This window comes from Fragaria vesca, linkage group LG6 (genome assembly GCF_000184155.1).
Source record: "Fragaria vesca subsp. vesca linkage group LG6, FraVesHawaii_1.0, whole genome shotgun sequence".
Classification (NCBI taxonomy): domain Eukaryota; kingdom Viridiplantae; phylum Streptophyta; class Magnoliopsida; order Rosales; family Rosaceae; genus Fragaria; species Fragaria vesca.
The window spans coordinates 81,865-100,439 of NC_020496.1; the positions used below are offsets into that span (position 1 = coordinate 81,865).

The 18,575-nt window shown below is 38.2% G+C and overlaps 2 protein-coding genes across 2 annotated transcripts; one reads left to right on the forward strand and one right to left on the reverse strand.

The window, feature by feature from the left end:
* The first annotated feature begins 10,236 nt into the window (after positions 1-10,236).
* LOC101315156 (uncharacterized N-acetyltransferase YoaA-like) lies at positions 10,237-10,912 on the forward strand. The gene has a single exon (XM_004301958.1). The coding sequence runs from the start codon at positions 10,296-10,298 to the stop codon at positions 10,806-10,808; it is 513 nt and encodes a 170-aa protein (XP_004302006.1). The 5' UTR covers positions 10,237-10,295; the 3' UTR covers positions 10,809-10,912.
* A 606-nt stretch (positions 10,913-11,518) lies between these two features.
* LOC101315443 (serine/threonine-protein kinase EDR1-like) lies at positions 11,519-18,242 on the reverse strand. The gene is made up of 15 exons (XM_004301959.1): positions 18,063-18,242; positions 17,796-17,975; positions 16,755-17,177; positions 15,650-15,753; positions 14,931-15,283; positions 14,322-14,858; positions 14,152-14,192; positions 13,737-13,805; positions 13,242-13,342; positions 13,052-13,130; positions 12,864-12,962; positions 12,680-12,748; positions 12,474-12,523; positions 12,056-12,232; positions 11,519-11,948 (listed from the first exon to the last, which is right to left on the reverse strand). The coding sequence occupies exons 1-15, from the start codon at positions 18,240-18,242 to the stop codon at positions 11,813-11,815; spliced, it is 2,598 nt and encodes an 865-aa protein (XP_004302007.1). The 3' UTR covers positions 11,519-11,812.
* Between the last annotated feature and the right edge of the window lie 333 nt (positions 18,243-18,575).

The window sequence follows — 18,575 nt, forward strand, 5'->3', positions numbered from 1 at the left end:
TCTCTCTCTCTCTCTCTCTCTCTCTCTCTCTCTCTCTCTCTCTCTCTCTCTCATTCTTATCCTCACCACCTACATTTTTCTCTCTCCTCTTACTCCATGGACGATGATGACATGCCGAAGCTAGAGGATGTTGTCAACGGCGATAATAACATTCATGCTTCGGACTTCAACGATTTCCATTATGTCAGTTACACAGAGGTAGAGGACTGCGAGTTTCACTTCCTTGAATGGCTCTACGACGCCGAAGTTGGCGAGCCTACCATCGGAAATGAAAAGTTCATTCTGGTAAAAAAAAACCGTTCTGGCCGATCATCTCACCACCGTCTGAAACATCAAGAAGATCATCCTTCTCATCGTCGGAGCTACTTCTTGGGCGATCAACGACGACGTCATTGATGACATCGGTAAGGAGGCCAGATTCTCAACGGCCTGCGTTGTCCAACTTTCGAGATTCATTACCTACATGTGTTGTCTTTGCAACAAATCTAAGGAAGAAGTTAAAAAGATCATTTGCTCAACCTTTAATCACGTCGCCCCTTGCCACCGCCGGCTACTTCGTCTACTCTCTTGTCTTCAACTGCAACTTTACCGTCGCCGGAGCGCTGGTTGTTGCTTTTAAATGTGGAATCATGAAGTCGGTGTTTATGCAAGTGGCTAAGGCTAAGAATGACAATAATGAAAATGTTAAGGTATTATTGGGGCTTTATGTAAATTACAATCGTTTCTCCTCGTATTTTTTTAATTTCGATTTCGTTTCTCTTCGTATTTCTTAATTTTGATTTCGTCCAAACTTCACAATAACATATGACCAATTACTATATATAATATAGTAACTAACTTATATACAATCTTGATTGAAATAAAATCATAAAATCAATTGAAAGACTAGTCGTCTAACTATCAGAGGTGTTTCAAGCTCACCACACCAAGCTTCAATGCTTCAAACTTCAACATTCTCGTTCATGTAGTTCAACCACTTACTTCCAAAGCTGTCACAGACATGTTTGATGCCGAAATAAACATTGAACGCCGCCAGAGAAGCTAAATCTAGCCCTGGACACAGCTAGCATCCCCAGTTGGATGCAATCCTTTTCTTGTTCAGAGTTCTCTGCAGCCACTTCCTCAACCTTTTCAAAATGCGTTATACTCGATTTATGTTGCGATATTAGAAATCGGTTGGAACTCAAAAATTATACAAAAATATATAACATGAGAACAACTCTATAAGGTCTATCATCCAGTAGATCAATTGGAAGCAGCAATTATGTATTTGTGTGAGCATATGGTGAATAGCAAGTAGCCCAATCTCATTTTTACCATCAGCTCGGTTATCACCAATCCGTAAGGTCAGCCAACTAATTAGCTCGATAGTTAGGATACACAATGCATCCCTGAAAATGAAAGAGACACACTAGAAGGAGGAGAAACATGCCAAAGCAATAAAGAAGAAGCCAAACTCAAATTTGCAAAACCATCAGCAACAATATTTCCTTCACGAAAAACATGAGAGCAAAGAAAAGATATGGTGCATGTAGTTACTCCAAGCTATACAAACAAGCAATAGAGGAAGAAAACTAGATGACAACAGACATGTGAGCACACTTGCACAATCGCTCTCTAACCACAAATTATGTCATCCTAACTGAAAAGCAAATTCAATCCCAATAATAACAGCCAATAGTTTAAAAAGCAGAATGATGCCTCAAACCCTTACAAAAATCACCAATATAACGACCCAAAGAATCCCAAAAAACTCCGCCACAAGCAAGGAAGAAAAAATCGAAAGTTTCGGTGATATTTTGCCGAAACTTTCCATTTTTTCACCTAGCGATATATCTTTCCCTTCCCAAGCATTTCTCGTCCGAAACTTCCGATATTTCTTGATATTTCCGAAAAATCCCGATATTTCCAACCAATACTAGTGAAAATTTTGTACCTCATAGGTCTTCTACGTGGTTTTAAAGCACTCATGTAATTCCATGTGAAATGTATCATATGTATATAAGGCGTGATGGCCTAATCTCTCTTTGGGTTTCCAACCATAAAAAAAAAAAGATATTTAAAGTAAATTTTTAAGAATTATTAACGGTTCAACACTAACCTTTTCACCTTAACTTACTATAACTCTCTATAGATCAATGTTTATTCAACGTTTTCATTTCAAATATAGTACATAATATAGAAAACAAACATCTCTTAAAGTTTGATTTAAAATTTCCTTGTTTTTCTTTAAATTTCCGTCAATTTTCTCATTTTTTTTACTACAATCGATATTTTCCCGAAATTTCCATATTTTGGAGGGTCGAAATTTTCGTAATCACCAAAATTTTCTTCCTTGGCCACAAGTAGTGGGACCTGGATTGCCTTGAGCTAAGCCATCAGTATTAAGTTTGAACCAAGAAGTTGGAGGAAGATGCCATAAAATGAATCGAGGCTCCTTCAAAACTTTCTCTTTTGGAGAAACACCTAGACCAATAAGTAATTGAGTATCCAAAACACCACTAAAAATCCTACTCACAAACTCTAAAAATCTCATCCATCTCCCTTTTCAGCCAGAATGCCTTTGGAAGTGGCCTTTCTTCTCCGGTCACCTCAAACTCCTCCACTGGAGATGACCGGTAGGGACATTAAGCTTTGGTTTTTCCTAAATGTTCGAGGCCAAACATTCGTAAACATGACCTTGTGGTCAGGCGCTGACGGACCAGTAATGACAAACCGGGACAAGCTTAGGGTTGATGATGTTTTGATCAGTTCCAGTCTTCAGCATCGCCACCCCATGATACCATTGACCCATCTGATCAATCAGTACAACTGGGTTACACCTCCTGAACAGTCTGTCGGTTTTTCTGCGAGAATTGTCCTGAGGCCACCTCAGGCTTAACCAGGGATCTATGACGAAAACATCAGGAAGTGGATTTTGCAGATTCTTCAAACCCTAGACACCGAGGACATCCATGTGTTCGCCCCAACCAGAATGCTAATCAATGACACGGACTCACTCCTGAGTCTGGGAATCAACCTTCACCATGCTTTAATCCCGTTGGAGCTTCAAGCAAACTTTCCTCTGAATCCCTTAACCCATTAGTGAGTTCTTTGGGGTTTTTTTTCAAGCTATATTTATTTATGTACTTTTACTTTTATCTAATCTAATAGAACAAGACTTATTAATTTTTTTTTTCTTTTACAGCGAGCAATGTTCTAAAAAACGCTGCCCAGGGCCGCCTAGGCGCTAGGAGTCAGCCCACCGTTCCGATTTCCCACTAATCGTTCAATCTGGGCGTCAGCGCGAAAAACGGCCGCCTAGGTGGGCTGGGCGGCGCCTGGGCGGGCTGGGCGGCCTGATTAATTTTTTTTTTTGAATCAAAACACATTAAAGCCTAATTTGTTTATTTCAAATTATTTTTGTTATCTAAGAACATAGTAGTTGACCATTTTATTTATTTTTGAAGTATATTTGCTATTTTGGAACATTATAATGCATTTTATAAATTTATTTTTATATTTTATTTGCTATTAAAAAATAAAAATACGAAAAATACAAAACCGCCTAGGCGCCCGATTAATCCTCTAAACGCTAGGCGCCGGCTGTCCGCCCGACTAGCGCCTAGCGTTTTTAAGAACATTGACAGCGAGAATTTAGATGTCAATGAGCTCAATGTCGATGGCGCATAGGCTCCTTACTTTCCAGGACTAATTGTCAATCTGCCAGCGCACATTCAGCAACTACTTCAGCCACCGGTTCAGCCATTGTTTTCGGCCCCTGAAGATGTTTCGACCACGGTTCCTGGGTCAGTGGCAGCCGGGACATCTCAGACTGCCGTAACTGGGTCATCTCAGACTGCCGTTGCTAGGTCATCTAATGAGAGAGAGGCAGTGGAGGAACTAAAATTTAAGTTCAGGCTATCAAGGGAGCTACTTGTGAACTCGCTTCTGTCAATGGAGGAGAACGTAACTGAATCTCTGGAGGGAAACCTTATAGCTGAGTATCTCAAGTTCTGGATTCGACCAACAGCTTTTGGGATTATGTGAATAAGGTTTTCAATGATCTATAGCCAAGCAGATAACATTTCTATTTGCTGAATAGAATTAGAATTAGGTGTTAAAGAAATATGCTTGTAGAATTAGAATTAAGTCAAGAAATATTTGCTGAATAGAAAATTATAACTAAAGAAGAAAAAGCTGAAATTGTTGCTGAATATATATTTTCAAAGAATTGTTGTCATGCATTATGTGACTACTTTATTTGTGCTCAAATTCGAGGGTAATGAAATGTTAGTAACTTTATTATATCTTGCTATGCTTTTCTTTCACATACATTATTTTTCGATGAGATTTTCTTCCACATACGTTAATATGTAGTTGTGTAGATTGAACTGTCAAAATCAAGGGAAAAAATGTTAGAGATAAAGCTTTATAGCATAGCATCTAAGAACAAATTTATTTACATGTTCTTGAAAAAAAAAAAAAAAAAAAACTAAGCTTCACAATCTCTTTTTCTATTCGCTGTGAAGCATACACTCATTTCTTTCTACTGTTGTAAAGATCTTTCTCTTTCTAGTTTTTGGTGTCTTCACTGCATTGAGAAATTATCACTTATCTATGCACTTTTGTACAGTAATGGCGTTTGCAGTTTTGCTTTGTTGTAGGAGTTAATTGTTCTTTAAACCAACACATATAACTGAAGCTTTACACAAAGTTAAAACTGACAAAGTTAAAAGAGTCACATCGTAAGATCTTTAACGATGTTTCTATTTGCTATGGTTTGTGTTTTTTATTGATCTTATTGTATTGTTTGTTGTGTGTGTGCAGGCAAGCGTCCTCGTCGTGAGACATAGTTGGATGAGCTACAAGCATGCAATTCAGAAAATGCAACTTTTACTATAGAGCTATGGTTTTTTTGTTTTGTTTTTTAATATTGATCTTTATTGTGTTCTTTTGTTTGGGTTTAGTTTTTATCAAATCAAACTGAAATTCAATGAGTATTGTACACGCTTTGAACAATTAACTCGTTGAGGTAATTTATTTTTTTGTTTTGCTTTTTAATATTGATATTTATTGTGTTCTTCTGTTTGGGTTTAGTTTTTATCAAATCAAACCGAAATTCAATGAGTATTGTACACGCTTTGAACAATTGATTCGTTGAGGTAATTTATTTTTTGTTTTGCTTTTTAATATTGATCTTTATTGTGTTCTTCTGTTTATGCCCAATGAGTATTGTACACGCTTTGAACAATTGACTCGTTGAGGTTAATTTATTTTTTTGTTTTGTTATTTAATATTGATTTTTATTGTGTTCTTTTATTTGGGTTTAGTTTTTATCAAATCAAACTGAAATTCAATGAGTATTGTACACGCTTTGAACAATTGACTCGTTGAGGTAATTTATCTCAAGTATTAGCAAATATACGTCTATGCACAACGTGTAAACACATGATGCGATTTTAGCCATTCACAAATATTTATATGTGAAGACCACCATATATATGTATTATGTCATCTAATCTTAATCATTCACACACACACACATATATATATGATGCCAGAAGCGAGAACACGATAGTAGGCGGCTCCGTCAAGCATCGAAAGCCATATGAGGATAAGCTTGAATCCACTAGACATTACAGCAAGGCCGTAAGAAATATAGAGAACTTCTCTAATATTAAGGTGTTTATTGATATGAAGGATGACACAAATAATGTTGCTTACATAGGCATCCAAACCTAACACAATCATAATCATAATCTAACAATAATTCCTAAGAATCTAAATTAAAAGGAAACAAATAATCCTAAATAAGGGAATCCTAAAACAAAAATAATACTAAAACACAAATCAAATAATTAAGAGAAAATGACATGCTACTACCTATAGCACATCCTAAACACAAAAAAACCATAATGCAAGAGATTTATACAAATAAGGACAGTAGTCCAGGCCCAAGATAGAATGAACCCGACCCAGTCACCATTTTTTAGTAGCAAATATCTAAAAAACAGTCGTTTCCAAAGTATTTACCAATCTGCCACTCAGCTCTATTACTATTCCACCCCAAAAACTGATCTCACCTCTCGTTTCCGAAAAAATGATTTTTCTCTCTCCCAATCTCAGAACTGATAGTAGCAGATTCAAAAACCCTTCGGAAACCCTAGATTCCAAAACGACGATAGTAGCAGATTGATTTCTCTCACGATTCAGGTATCTTTTCTATGTTCTATCGCTACTGCTTCTATCGATTCAATGCATTTTAGTTTGAGATTTTAGGTTTAGATTCGCGATTTGAATTCGATTGATCATGTGGTTTTCGGAGCATTTCTCTGAATTTTTGCTCGGTTTCATGATCGAGCAGTAGCATTAAGTGAGAACGAGTGTATCTGCTTTGGTTTGAATCGAAAAATCTGGATTGGCTCTGTGTTTGTGGTTTTTTCTCTGGATTTTTGCTCGGTTCATGATCGAGCAGTAGCATTAAGTGAGAACGAGTGTATCTGCTTTGGTTTGAATCGAAAAATCTGGATTGGCTCTGTGTTTGTGGTTTTTTGTTTGGATTTTGGGAAATTTCGTGATCGAGCAGTAGCACTGAGCTCCAATCAATTCATATTTACAGGTCTTTGGGAGGCAGTAGCAGTTTCATTTCATTAGATTTTGATTTCATCCTAATGAATAGCGGAACCAGGGTTTGAGGAGCCAAAGCTCTAGCGCATCGAATAAAGTATCCCAAGCGAAAGAGAAAAGGAGAAGAAGTTGGGAAAGCTACTTGTGTATGTTTTGTGTTTTTTGAGTTTGCTTTTTATGCCAAAATATAGTTTCCACTGCACATAAAATATAGCTGCCACTATTAGCAGTACTGTGAGTGGGTGCGTAATGTTGATCCCGGTAAGCACCATACTTAAATCACGTGTCATTGAATTACCGTTCTTGTTTTCATGATTTCTGCTACTGCTACTATCTTCTAATACTATCTATGACATGCTTGTTTATTCTTTTTGGTAGTATTGAATTCTGGAACGAAGCACCATACTTGATGAAATTGATGGGAGAGAAGATATGACACCGTGCTGCGTCAAGTGGTCTCTCCCTTTGTTTATGAAAAAGATGGAGAAACTGCAAGTGCATGAAATCGATGTAAGTAACAGATGCAACTCTAATTTTATCTTCAAAATTTGTGTCACATTAAGATGGGGTTACTACACAAAATTTTATCTTCTACTGTTCAATTTTACAAATCTCAGCTACTATCTTGTGAGTTTCTTTTCCTTAGATTAATTGGAAAAACTTAAACTTATATTGCAGCTTGATATTGCAGAGGAGTTCGAGCCAAAGTCAAAGGATAAAGAAGAGAGTGATGATGATTTTACAGACTATCCACACAAGTATGCTTCTCCAAAGCAAAAAGGGCAGAAAAGACGTCGAGAAGAAGAAACAAATCAGAAAGGAGCATCATCGAGTCATGCTACTGCTGTGGCTGGAAAGCAGCACGATAATGGGAAAGAAACCAAGAAGCAGACGACTAAGGTGGGAAAGAAGAAAGAAGAGAGGAAGAACTTGAAGGGTGCTACTACACAAGCTGAGAAGGAAGATTGGACGACCAGACAGTGTAGTAGCCGGAAGATTGGACGACCACACAATGTAGTAGCATGAAGATTAGACGACCATGTAGTAGCAAAACATGCGACTACATTAGCTGAGTCACTGAAAACCTGCTACTGCACTTACTGAAGCTGCTACTACACTAGCTGAACCATTAAAACTCTGCTACTACATCTGTTAGAATTGTAGCTTTCCAACAAAACATGCTACTACATTAGTTGAGCCACTGAAAACATGTTACTGCACTTACTGAAGCTGCTACTACACTAGCTGAACCATTAAAACCTTGCTACTACATCTGTTAGAATTGTAGTTTTCCAGCAAAACATGCTACTACATTAGCTGAGCCACTGAAAACCTGCTACTACTTCTACTGAGATGTTAACCTTTGCTACTACTTTTTACTAGAATGTTAATCTCTGCTACTACTTCTACTGGAATTAACTGCTACTACACTAAGTTATTGAAAATCTGCTACTGTACCATTTACTGAAAAATCTCAAAATGAAAGACTTTTCTCTTCTAAAAGCATATTTAATTAGTATAGGGTTAGTTTGGTAAATTAAAACATGACACATGGCAACTGCTATTACACTAAGTTATTGAAAACCTGCTACTGTACCATTTACTAAAAAATCTCAAAATGAGAGACTTTTCTCTTCTAAAAGCATATTTAATTAGTATAGGGTTAGTTTGGTAAATTAAAACATGACACATGGCATGCAGAAAAAGATTGTCCTTAATTGTTAAAAACTGTCCTTAGTTGTTTAACAACAACACAAGTGGATTTATTTGTGTTTCAAATCTTTTTGAAGGATGTATATGTAATTTACTAAATAATTAATACTAAATCTTCTGGCTTCAAATCTCGTCCTATATCAAGATCCTACGACCATCGTTGTTGAGGTTGGCGGTATATATGAACTACTCCCATGGACCATCGTCTGCTAAGAAGCGGGTGAATCTCACTCTGATACCAAATGATGCGGGAAGCATGAACACGATAGTAGGCGGATCCATCAAGCGTCGAAAGCCATATGGGGATAAGTTAGAATCCATTAGTCAATACGGCAAAGTCATATGAAACATAGAGAACTTCTCTAATATTAATGTTTTTATTGATATTGGTGAACTATAATATACACAGCCAACAAGCTCATTGCAATCTGATACGATACATCAACATTGTCACTATAGCCATTTCCGTAGAAGAGAGTTATGAAGATCGACTTGTCAAGCATCACTCTCCATCCATTCCGGCTATCGGATGTACGAGATTACGAAAAAATGACATTTTCGTAAGAACAGAACTTTATTAATTGATAACACATCATATAGATACATCATTACGAAAAAAGGACATTAACAAAATTATTGGTACAAAAGATCGAAGAAAGGTCACAAAGAGGATGTCAATATATGAAATAGAAATGATGATAGATCGTTTGATTCACCATAGTATTCATACTTTCATACTAATCATGACAGAAGTAAAAAGATTATCACTCAATCCTCCACATTACTGATAATAGAAAAGATTATCGCAGAAGTAATACACACATTGGTAAACCACTCTCATTCGACAGTAGTTTCATTAGTTTTATGAAAGGCGAGCAACATTAACGGTTCGCGGTATCTGGCCCAGACACCGGTCGTATAATTCTGAGCAGGGATAGGCAAGGATTCATTTTTTGCCGCAATTTGAAGCAAATACATAACACCAGAATTGTTTGCGGCCAAACCCGATACCACTTTTTCAAAGATTAATTTCTTCGTTGTATTCTTGTCATACTCGGAGACCGCAAACTGTCCAACCTCCACCACAACTGGGTCGCTGGTGTTCTTTATAGGCACCCAAAAAGTAGGGCCATCTGCGGCAGCGGTGAGAATGGGAAACAACAGAGCCAAGAGAACGAGCAAGCAATGAGGACGAAGCATGACTCCTGAGTTTTGTTCAAGTTTATTTATCAAAAGGACTCTAAATTCTTGTAGGTGAGACTAATCTATACGTGCATGGTTTATATATCAGCAAGTCAGCTCGCATGAATTAGGCAAGAGAGTGATGATACTTTACAAACGTAAAGAAATCAATTTGGTGTGTTAAATCTTTTTGACTAATGAAACGGAGAAAGCAATGAATTTTTTTTTTTTGATCAAAAAAAGCAATGAATTTTAAATGATTCATTGTAGACAACGCATTTAACTTACATCATTATGAAAAAAGAAAGAAAATAAAAACTTGATTGTATTACTTTAGGTTAATAATAACATTATACATTGTATATACATTACACTAAATCGTTGTTATACATAGTATATATTTAAATTTTACAAAATACGTACTTGATACTTTATTAGATTAGGAGGTCAAGAGGGAACATCGGACTAGCTGGTTTTCGCTGCTCTAATTTTTAAGTAGGCAATGACATAATCCTTGTGATAGAAGAATTGGGTGCTCGATATATTTACTGATTGATCATTGTTTGTCTCGTCAAACAAGATGAAATGATAAGGTAAATTATTAAATATTAACTAAGATTAATTAATTCTCTTAAGTCTTTGATGACCATTAAATTATGCTATATGTTAATGTCACAAAGTCTCTGGGGAACTATACTACAATATTAACATCCAACAAGCTCAGTGCATTCTGATACGGATCCTTTTGATACATCAACATTGACACAATAGCCATTTCCAGTAGAAGAGTTATGGAGATCGACTTGTCAAGCATCACTCTCCGTCCATTCCGGCTATCGGATGTCGAAGATCTCATGACATATGCCGGAGACGAGCAAGTCACTCGAAACCTCCGATGGAAGACTTTGACAACCAAAGAGGAGGCTTTCACTTTCCTCAAAGATGTTTGTATCCCTCACCCTTGGCGCCGGTCAATATGCATCGATGATCGTTCAATCGGCTTCATATCCGTCTTCCCATGGTCAGGTGATGAAGGTCACAAGGCTGACATGGGGTATGGTATAGCCCCAAAGTACTGGGGACAAGGAATAGCCACTGAAGTAGTGAAGACTGCGGTTCCTCAAGTGTTCAGGGACTTGCCTCATTTGCTTAGGATACAAGCTTTTGCATATTCAGATAACAAGGCCTCTCAGAGGGTGTTGGAGAAAGCTGGGTTCCAAAGGGAGGGTTTGTTGAGGAAATATGAATATATCAAGGGAGAGATTATTGATATGGTTGTTTATAGTTTTCTATCAACAGATTAGCAAAATAGTGTCCAGCAATGAATAAGTGGTCTTTCTATGCTGTATATGGAGACCTTATGTAACTTTGTTTTGAGTTTTACAAGTAATTGTAATCTAGTTTGCTACTACCAGCTGTGTTATAACTTATAACACATCTAGTTCTATAATTTAGATCACCTAGCTAACACATCTAGTTCTATGTAGTTTTCCCTTTTTATTTTCTATGCAATTGCATCGTTTGGAAAGATTTGCAAAGATTAGAGTCATGTTTTTAGAGCTCAAGTGTAATCATCTTGGCACCATGTCGAAGCCTTTAGTCGTGTGTCAAACCCTTTAAACTATGGCAATTTCATAGGGATGGGAAGCAGATGAGGAAGTGGCTCACCATTGTAGATGGAATACTAAAACTAACAGAGACGATGCAGTGGAGTTTCTCAGGGAAATGATCGAGTTCTCACCCTTGGTACAGAGCCATCTGCGCTGATATGACGGATAACAGCCCCATCGGGCAAATTTTCAGTGATGTCTGGAACTGGGAAAGATCAACGTAAAGAGATTGTTCAGAGTATTGTGTAAAGGCATAGCTAGAAAGGCTGTGAAGCTAGCCATGTTGAGTGTTTAAGGAATCGAAATGTTCTCCCAGGAGGTTTTTGGAGAAGGCCGTGTTTATAAAGAGGGGCCCCGGAGAACAGTTGGATATAATCACACACAAGAAAAAAGAGCTGTCTGTTATATAAGAAATATGTACTCCTATATCACTTTAATGATTTTCCTCGCAACCAAAAGTAAGTTTTCACTTTATCTTGGGGGTATTAGAATAATAATTACAAATAAGAGGACAAACTATTTCTATGCAAACTGTACAAAAGGAGACTGCTGCACTCTTTGGGCAGCAGTAGCAGGTCATGCATTAACGAATACTGCAATTGTTGTACATGCTTTTCTCCATTCACACTATCCCTACCCTAACTCCAAAGCAAAGAAGCAGAATGTCTCCTTATTCACAGTTGAAAGAACGGGGCATTTTAAGGTATAGAATTTACTGAGATACCTTGTCGTAGAGGTGAGCTGGGCTGGTCCATATTTGATGGAGTGACAAGCCGCTGCAAGGGCTTGAGAGCTACCGTGAGCTCTGAAAACGAGGGGCGCAAGTTTGGGTCACTGGTTATCAAATCACCAGAAACCAAAAACACTCAATTAGTTAACAGCAATTTTGTAAGTGAAAGAGTTCTGCTAAGCCATAGTGTTACAAAAGTTCTGTAACTTACGTCTGCCAGCATTGCCAAATTATCCTTGCAACAGGGGGATCAACTTCTTTAGGGATATCAAGGCGGCGATTCTGGAAACCCACTGCACCCACAACTTGCATAGGGTTCATCCCACTCCAAGGCAACTTTAGAGTAGCAAGCTCCCACAAAATTACTCCAAAGCTATATACATCACACCTGTATGTTTGACACAAGATGCACGTAATTAAAAAGGGTTGGGATCCAATAGTAGTATCCTAATTTAGACAGGCTACGACATAAATAAACTCAAAAGGCTTCCCATATCCCAGGCTGTGCAACCAAAGTTGAGTGTAATAGATAGTTGATAGTTAATTCAAATAACTTGGGGAATTCATGTTATGAAATGATTGAGCTCAAAGAACAGAAACAAAATTACAATTGAGAAGAATTTACTCACTTTTCATTTGAGTTTTCGTTGCGCAAAACTTCTGGTGCCATCCACTCAGGCTAACACATCAAGGGAATCAATCAGAGAGATGAAGAAAAGGTGCCAAATTTTGACTTGGGTGTATTTTACATTATCAAAACTAGTAGTCATATTGTATAAGTATCTGCAGACCCTAATCTAAAAAGAAATTATTAAAATAATTTCCAGACTCTCACCGTTCCAGCAGTTGATTTTGAGGACAAGAAAGTGTTATGTTTCAAGCGCGACAGCCCAAAATCACCTACCTGTATAATTGAATCCCGTCTCAAGATAAGTATACCTCACAGAGCAACTATTCAGATCCTATGCTAAAACAAGAAACAAAACCAGGATCTAAAAAAGTGAAAACAAACCCAATACCTTCACATTCCAGTTCTTATCAACCAATAAATTTGGAGACTTCAAATCCCGGTGAACAATAGTCGGGTTGCTCGAATGCAAGCAATTCATACCCCTTGCCTGCAAAATACAAAGAGTCATGAAAGTGGATATGGATGTACTCAGCTGGTTCAAAGGGACATAGTCATATAGGGAAGATTATTTTATACCACATCAAGAGCCATCTTTAATCTTCGTCTCTCTTCAATTTGACAATGTGGACGATGGATAATCCGATATAGACTTCCCCTGGGAAAACCAAATAGACCATTACAATGGCAAAGATGACACATGTAAAATGTAAGCATATGTAGTTGATAGCAAATGATCATTTCATATTGTTCAAAGTTCATCTTATACCTTGGAAGGAACTCGGTAATGATAGAGAGGTTAGGAGGACGTGTAATAGCCCCCATAAAAAGCACAACATTAGGATGGCGCAGCCTACGCATTATCCGTACCTAATGTTGGAGACCAAAGATTACATATAAGGTACAATCAGCTTTGGGACAATATGATATTGAGCTTATTAACAGCTATGCAGCCAAGGCAGCAGATTGATCCATGTGTATGTATATATAACCATGTGTCAAACTTGTAAAAAGTACAAAGATGCTTAGTCTGCCATATTAGTTAAGCAAGGAGGGGGTAATGATCGATTACAGTTCAACTTAAGTTTGAAAAGCTATACCATACCAATTTATTTTTTCTATAACTTATACAGGGGGGAGTATGGTTCAGAAATGCCATAATTATTTCTAGGTTGTAAGTTTATTTTAATTTAAATTTGTTTTCCTGAAAGTGCTGGAACTATAAAGTGGAACATGAGAATGCACACAAGGACTAGAGAATTACTTCTCTTTTAAACTCAGCCAAAGCAGCACCCGAGAAATCCTGGTCTAGGAACTTCTTCACAGCAACTTCCTGTAACACAAAAACAATCCACCAGCCAAAAGTTAATTGTCAACAGTTAATCTTAAAATTTTCTTTTAAATAAAATCAAAACTATTTCAAGCCTCAGAGTCCCAATCATGAAGAGATACAATTCTTAGGTATCCTAAAGAGGTCGCAAATAAACTTGCTTCCCAATAAACGCCAGAGTAATTTAAACAACATAGCAATTTACCTTACTTTACCTGATGTTGCTAAGTTTTTACATGCAATATTATGACATGCTTATTTAAATCCACAGTAACAGTGATTGATGACAATATAGCAAAAGTTGCAAATGAAATACGGAAGGACATATAGGTTTTTAAATAGAACTCACCGTGCCATTCCAGTCAGCGTGATACACTTCTCCATATGAACCTACAAAAATGAGAAAAGAAAATTAAACAGCTCTCCAGGAAAATTGTTTGTCGCTGTTTTAGAATTGAAATTGAACACTGACAGTTTTAAAAGACAAGATAGGGGAGTCTGAACAGGCATATGCAGTACCTAGTCCAATTCTTTCTCCAATAACCAGGTCTTCCCATGGAATCTCACTTTCACTTACATCAACATCATCAAATACTTGCTCAACCCTACTTGAAATGGAATCAAAGGATGAGTTGCAACTTTCTGGATCCTTCAGTTTGGGATTGGTCTCCATGAATCTTTCATGCGTGAACTTTCTTCGATCATGGAAGCCATTCACATTATTCTCACGTTCTGCCGAGCCACTTTGTGAATAATCAGACATATTTGAATGAGCAGTTGATTTGAAACCACCAGCATTGATCTGATCAGATTTAGTGGAGCTGGTAGATGCTGAAGATGACGGATTATGACCATTGGGTTCTCGATTAACTCTTGGGATAATTCCATCCAAATAATCATACTCCTTCTTTTTAGGGACTTCATTGTGTGCACGAACATTTTTTGTGTACGAGGCAAGATTATTTCTTGGTCTCTGAAGCTCATCGGCCTTATTCTCCAAAGGTTTGTTATACATAGGAGCTTTCCCAGTTCCTTTTATTTGGAAAGGATTAAATTCTGCAAAAAGACTGTTAGAGTCCTCCAAGTTATTTTGAGCATATGGAACTACATTTATATTCGTCCTCACACCATCAACTGCATGAGCCCCACGGTTCCCTCGGTACCGAGAAGTTTCAAAAGCTGATGTGGGAAGATGATCTAATTGAGTTGCTCTCTTGGGTATTCCAGAAGAACCAACTCCTGTGTTGCCAATTGCACCCCAGAATGATTCTGCTTTCTCAGAACTTTCCGAGTTTTGGCTGCTTCCCTCTCCATGCAATGTCTTTCGTCCTGAGTACACAACGTCAGTATCAATCAAAGAAGGGAAAGTTGGGATTGTGTTCAATTTCGGATTGCTTGGCTTTAAGGTAGTGTCCATTGCATTTGAAATGTCAGCTGGTATGAGTGTTCCAGGATCAGCCATAAGATCCACCATAAATTCCCTGTCAAGGAACTATAAATTAAAACCACGTAGAAGCTTAAACAGCTTGAGCTGATATCTCTTGGAAAAACCAAAGAGACTTGTATGTGCAGACTGCTATAAGGGGAAAGAAAACTGATGTGGTAAGTTACATCTAAACTGGTAAATGGAAACAGTCTCTGTTCAATGCACATTATGATACTAAAATGACAGTGAAAAAAGATTAACTTTATACCGGTTCAAACCATGTAATAAAAATTGAGGTCACACTACAAAGGTCATGATATTATACGCAAAAACCATGGAATATATATTAGTTAATTCTACATACATAATTGCATGTATAAAAGTGAAAATCCAACAATACATCATACAAGCACATGCCCACCTGTCATCCTCCAACTTTACTACATTAACAGCACCATCCTCAACACCAGTATAGTGCACACCCTTAAGCAGTCTGCACGGCATCTTGATACTGTCAGCTAATACCTGTATCCGAGGAAACAAGTCAAGACACAAGATCCATCTATCCACAAACTTGTAACTCATATGCTCATTAACCAACTCTTAAAACTGTAGCTACTTATAACTGCAGAAGATAATTTGTTGAACCTGAGCAGGCAGAGAACTTTAAGCAAACAAAGTAACAAACTTTTGTTATGTCAAACTGAAGAAATGGGCATCCCAGTGACTACTAACAAATAAAACTCATGGGTCCACCCATACATATCTTGGCAAACTAGAATGTGAGAGAAGTTGATTACGTATATCAAACTGCATACGTCGAAGAGCTAATATATAGTTTTATACTTTGTAAGGCCAAATTCTAGTTACAAAAACACAGCTAGATGTCCTCCTGTTTGTGAATATACTACTGAATTGCAGATTATTACAATCCAACAAAGCACATTGGCTAGAGTCATGCTGCTTACTTGTATCAATCTCTGCATAGAGAATATCAACGCAAGTAAATTAACAAACAAACGCATGTATAAGGCCTAATGAGAACTGTGCATGTTCGGTGGCAGGCAGGCTCACCCATCTAAACTTATATGTAGACACATCTTTTATTAGTTGGAAGATGTATATTTGTAACTCGGAACAATATTAGCTCAAGACTTGACTAGTTGACAAAGTTCTAGGAATTTTCAGTAAATAATGAATCCCATCTCAAAATTGCAGATACAAAAGTAATAATTATGGTTTGTGGGGAAATGTTTAAAACCAACAAATTATATATGACGTGACAGCAAAATACAACAGAAAAAGATGGACTTAGCTAGGTTTTAACTTTAAACCAGGTTCAAACAGAAAGATTCAATGAAGTATATAGCCAACCTGCCTAAAGCACAGATAAGGTTATATGACACTAGCATCTGGCACATATCAAAATGGCCTAAGATTTCAGTATATGGGACAGCCAGAAGACATCAAGCATAACAGAAAAAAGTAGCACCTAAAGAGACTATTGACGATAACCAACATCTAACCTTGAAAAGTAAAGCACGGTGTCGGGAGAGGCCAATGGTAATGGACCCAATAGGCAGTACACTTGTTTGCAGAGATGTCCTCAACTCTGAACTTCTTTCCATCCACCTCGCCAAGATGATATTAGCATCCTTTACAGGCCCGCCCATATGTCCGCTAACGAGTTCAGCAAGCCTCTGTACCAAAATTCCGACATCGGTGATAGGGCAGTCTACCGCAATACACTGTGCAATTTGCACCAACTCTTCCAAGGAAGGATCAATTGTTCGATTTACTAATGAAACTTCAAATCCAGATCTCCCAAGGGTTTTTTCTATATTGGTAAGGGAAGGCATTTTCCCTTGTACTGCAGAATCCGTGGAAATTCCAAATACATCATAAAACCCATCAACCACTTTTTCCTCGTAGTCTAGCACATTGTATTCCTGGTGATGAACAAGAGAATTCATTCCAAATCAAGCCAAATGAAGAAGAGAAACAATATGTTGATAATAGTACATACGAGCATAACAAAATCAAGGAACTACAGAATTTCTTCATCACGGATGGAGTCATAAGAAGTTACTAATTATTCCTAACCAGCAAAATCTACTCCCAACCAATTTGGATTTTCGCATTTCAACACTTCAACTGATGTTTGACAGATATTTACCATGACATTCGCTACAGGCTCATTAGCACTCTTTCAGTAATTAAACTAAATCAATTCTAAAGAATAGGCTCAACACAACTGAGCTCCACCGCTTTAGCTTTACTTCACTACTGCTAGCATCCTTAGACCTCAATCAAACCAGTTCTTTACCTTAATTAACAATGACTTGAGCAATTTCCAATCAGTCAACCCTCCAACTACAACAGTCAAACCCCAATTAACACTACAATCTGCTCGCCTGATCATCCACAATCCCTAATCAAACCCCAATTTCTACACAATTAGCACGAAAAGCTGAAATTAAATCCCTAAAATCATGCTCATACAATCCAATTCACTCAAATACCAAAACTCAATGAACTCAAATACCAAAAATTTGAACCAAACTCACCCAATAGTGCCTCGACAACGTCTCCGCCGCGGCCGCCTCCGCCTCATCCCCCGTCTGATCACCCCCGCCGCCGCCCAAGCTCAGCATCGTCGCCGCGCGGATCTGATCATTCTCCGGATCATCGCGAGCATCCGAATTCGAAGCACTGATCGCCAGCGCCAGCTGAACCTGAAACTCCTCCTCCGACAACATGTAATCCGGCCGGTTCCCCGCCGTCGTCGCAGGCTCCGAACCCGCCGCGCCTCCGTTCGCCGCTCCCGCACCTGCCGGCGACGCCGACGACGAAGCAAAAGGACTCGCCGGGGGCGCGTTTCCGGCGCTCTGGCGATGATCGGAGGCGCATGAAGGTGACGTCACGGCTGAGGTCGACGCTGATGGTGCCGCGTCGTTCGATCGGGCCGGGTCGTGGTTGCTCCCTATGTGAAGCTTCTTGAAAATGTGTTTCATCTCTAACGAGAACTACTGCTGCTACTCCGGTGAAGTCTTCAGCTTTATCGAAACGGTTTTTCTGTTGCGAATTTTCTTTCTCTCTCTGTCTTTTTTGTTCCACTTTAATTTTTTTTTGTTTCATTTCTTCTGAGGAAGGTTGTGGCGGGTAACTTTAATGGTCCATGGTGCTCTTTGGAAGTTACGGAATTGACCTTGAATAGTAGTGGGGACGCGCCATGGCGATTGCGACGCGCTACAGTGACGGCGACGGCGTTTACGTGGAAGTTGCCGACGTTTCGGGGGCCGAGGGTGTTTTTGTCAACGCGGTTTTGAAAAGGAGGAAAGGGGAAA

Coding starts and splice junctions, on each gene's coding strand:
- LOC101315156 (XM_004301958.1), top strand. CDS start 10,296: ATGGAGATCGACTTGTCAAGCATCACTCTCCGTCCATTCCGGCTATCG.
- LOC101315443 (XM_004301959.1), bottom strand. CDS start 18,242: ATGAAACACATTTTCAAGAAGCTTCACATAGGGAGCAACCACGACCCG. Junction 15,754..16,754: donor ACCGTGCTTTACTTTTCAAG/GTTAGATGTTGG, acceptor CCTCGGATACAG/GTATTAGCTGACAGTATCAA. Junction 11,949..12,055: donor ATTTGGCAATGCTGGCAGAC/GTAAGTTACAGA, acceptor TTTGATAACCAG/TGACCCAAACTTGCGCCCCT.